The following is a 1,273-nucleotide window of genomic DNA, read 5'->3' as shown; positions in this document are numbered from 1 at the left end:
CTATAGGTTGAATTAATTTTGAAAAACACATTTTAAATCTTCAAATGAACAATCTTGAATTCTTGCAGTATATAAAACATGTATTGGTTTCATTTTATTGATGCGTGAGAAGACCCAGCAAGCCAAGTGAGACCTAAATCCAAGGCCTCTGCCAGGGGTGTAGCCAGCCCACTAATGCATACCTTTCCTTCATTGGACACTAAACTCCGCTTGCGAAGACCTGTTGAGGCAAGTGAAATCGAAATCGAACTAAATTCGACGACTGGCACCCATGCCAACGTCATCTCCTTCATTGGACACGAAACTCAGCTTGGGGCAAGTGAAAGCGAAATTGTGATGGCACCTGTGTCCAGCATCGCTTTTCTGGCACGTGTAAAGACTTTCGAGCGAGATCGTTGCCAGTGCCGCTGGACTGGTTCTTGTGCGGGTGGCACGTAAAAGCACCCACTACACTCTCTGAGTGGTTGGCATTAGGAAGGGCACCCAGCTGTAGAAACTCTGCCAAATCAGATTGGAGCCTGGTGTAGCCATCTGGTTCATCAGTCCTCAGTCAAATCGTCCAACCCATGCTAGCATGGAAAGCGGACGTTAAACGATGATGATGATGATGATACCACATAACGCAAGGAAGTTTGGTTTAACCAGATCAGATTTAGTGTTCTCTATAAGCAGATTTGAGTTGAATAGAATTAGTTATGCCTTAGTATTAGAGTTAAGTGTTTATTAGACTTCACCTTAGTATTGTTAATTGTTGCAAACATGACAACTGGTACAAAGATTCACAACTCTAATAATCCATTAAGTAAATAACAGTAAATTTAAAACTTGAGGCATGTTAGAAATGAATATCAAAGTTCACCAATGTTGCCCAAGTGACATAGCAAAAAGATTGTCCTTGGCATTGAATTGGTAATCTACTTACATAATCTTGACCACATATAAACAAGCAGAATAAAAGAAATGCCACATTAGCATAAAAATGATATTAAAGATCAAGTAGTCAGATACAATATGCAGATGTTTAGATTCATTACATATTAATAGTACAATAGTATACAAACATAAAAAGAACCTTTCACCTCTACTTTAAAATGTACATATCTGCTTATAACATGATTTAGGATTGTGAATAATTTCCCACACCAATATGGTTTTACTTCTGCATTTTTATTAATGTGATTGTGTCTCTGAAATAAAATTTAAGGACAAATAACAGTGAACAGATCTTTCTCCTGAGTGATTTACATCACTGGAACTTGGAGAATGATTTCCA

General features: G+C 37.9%; 1 protein-coding gene across 1 annotated transcript in view; it reads right to left on the bottom strand.

The window, feature by feature from the left end:
- Positions 1-1,037: 1,037 nt before the first annotated feature.
- The window catches only part of LOC128251186 (zinc finger protein 19-like), a 5,693-nt gene continuing 5,457 nt past the window's right edge, over positions 1,038-1,273 (bottom strand). The window contains exon 3 of the mRNA XM_052977755.1: positions 1,038-1,187. Coding sequence (XP_052833715.1) covers positions 1,038-1,187 — 150 coding nt within the window. The remainder of the gene's footprint in view (positions 1,188-1,273) is intronic.

The sequence above is a fragment of the Octopus bimaculoides genome, chromosome 28 (genome assembly GCF_001194135.2).
Source record: "Octopus bimaculoides isolate UCB-OBI-ISO-001 chromosome 28, ASM119413v2, whole genome shotgun sequence".
Lineage (NCBI taxonomy): Eukaryota > Metazoa > Mollusca > Cephalopoda > Octopoda > Octopodidae > Octopus > Octopus bimaculoides.
Note: the sequence above shows the minus strand (reverse complement) of the source record. Positions and strands in the feature narration are given on the sequence as shown.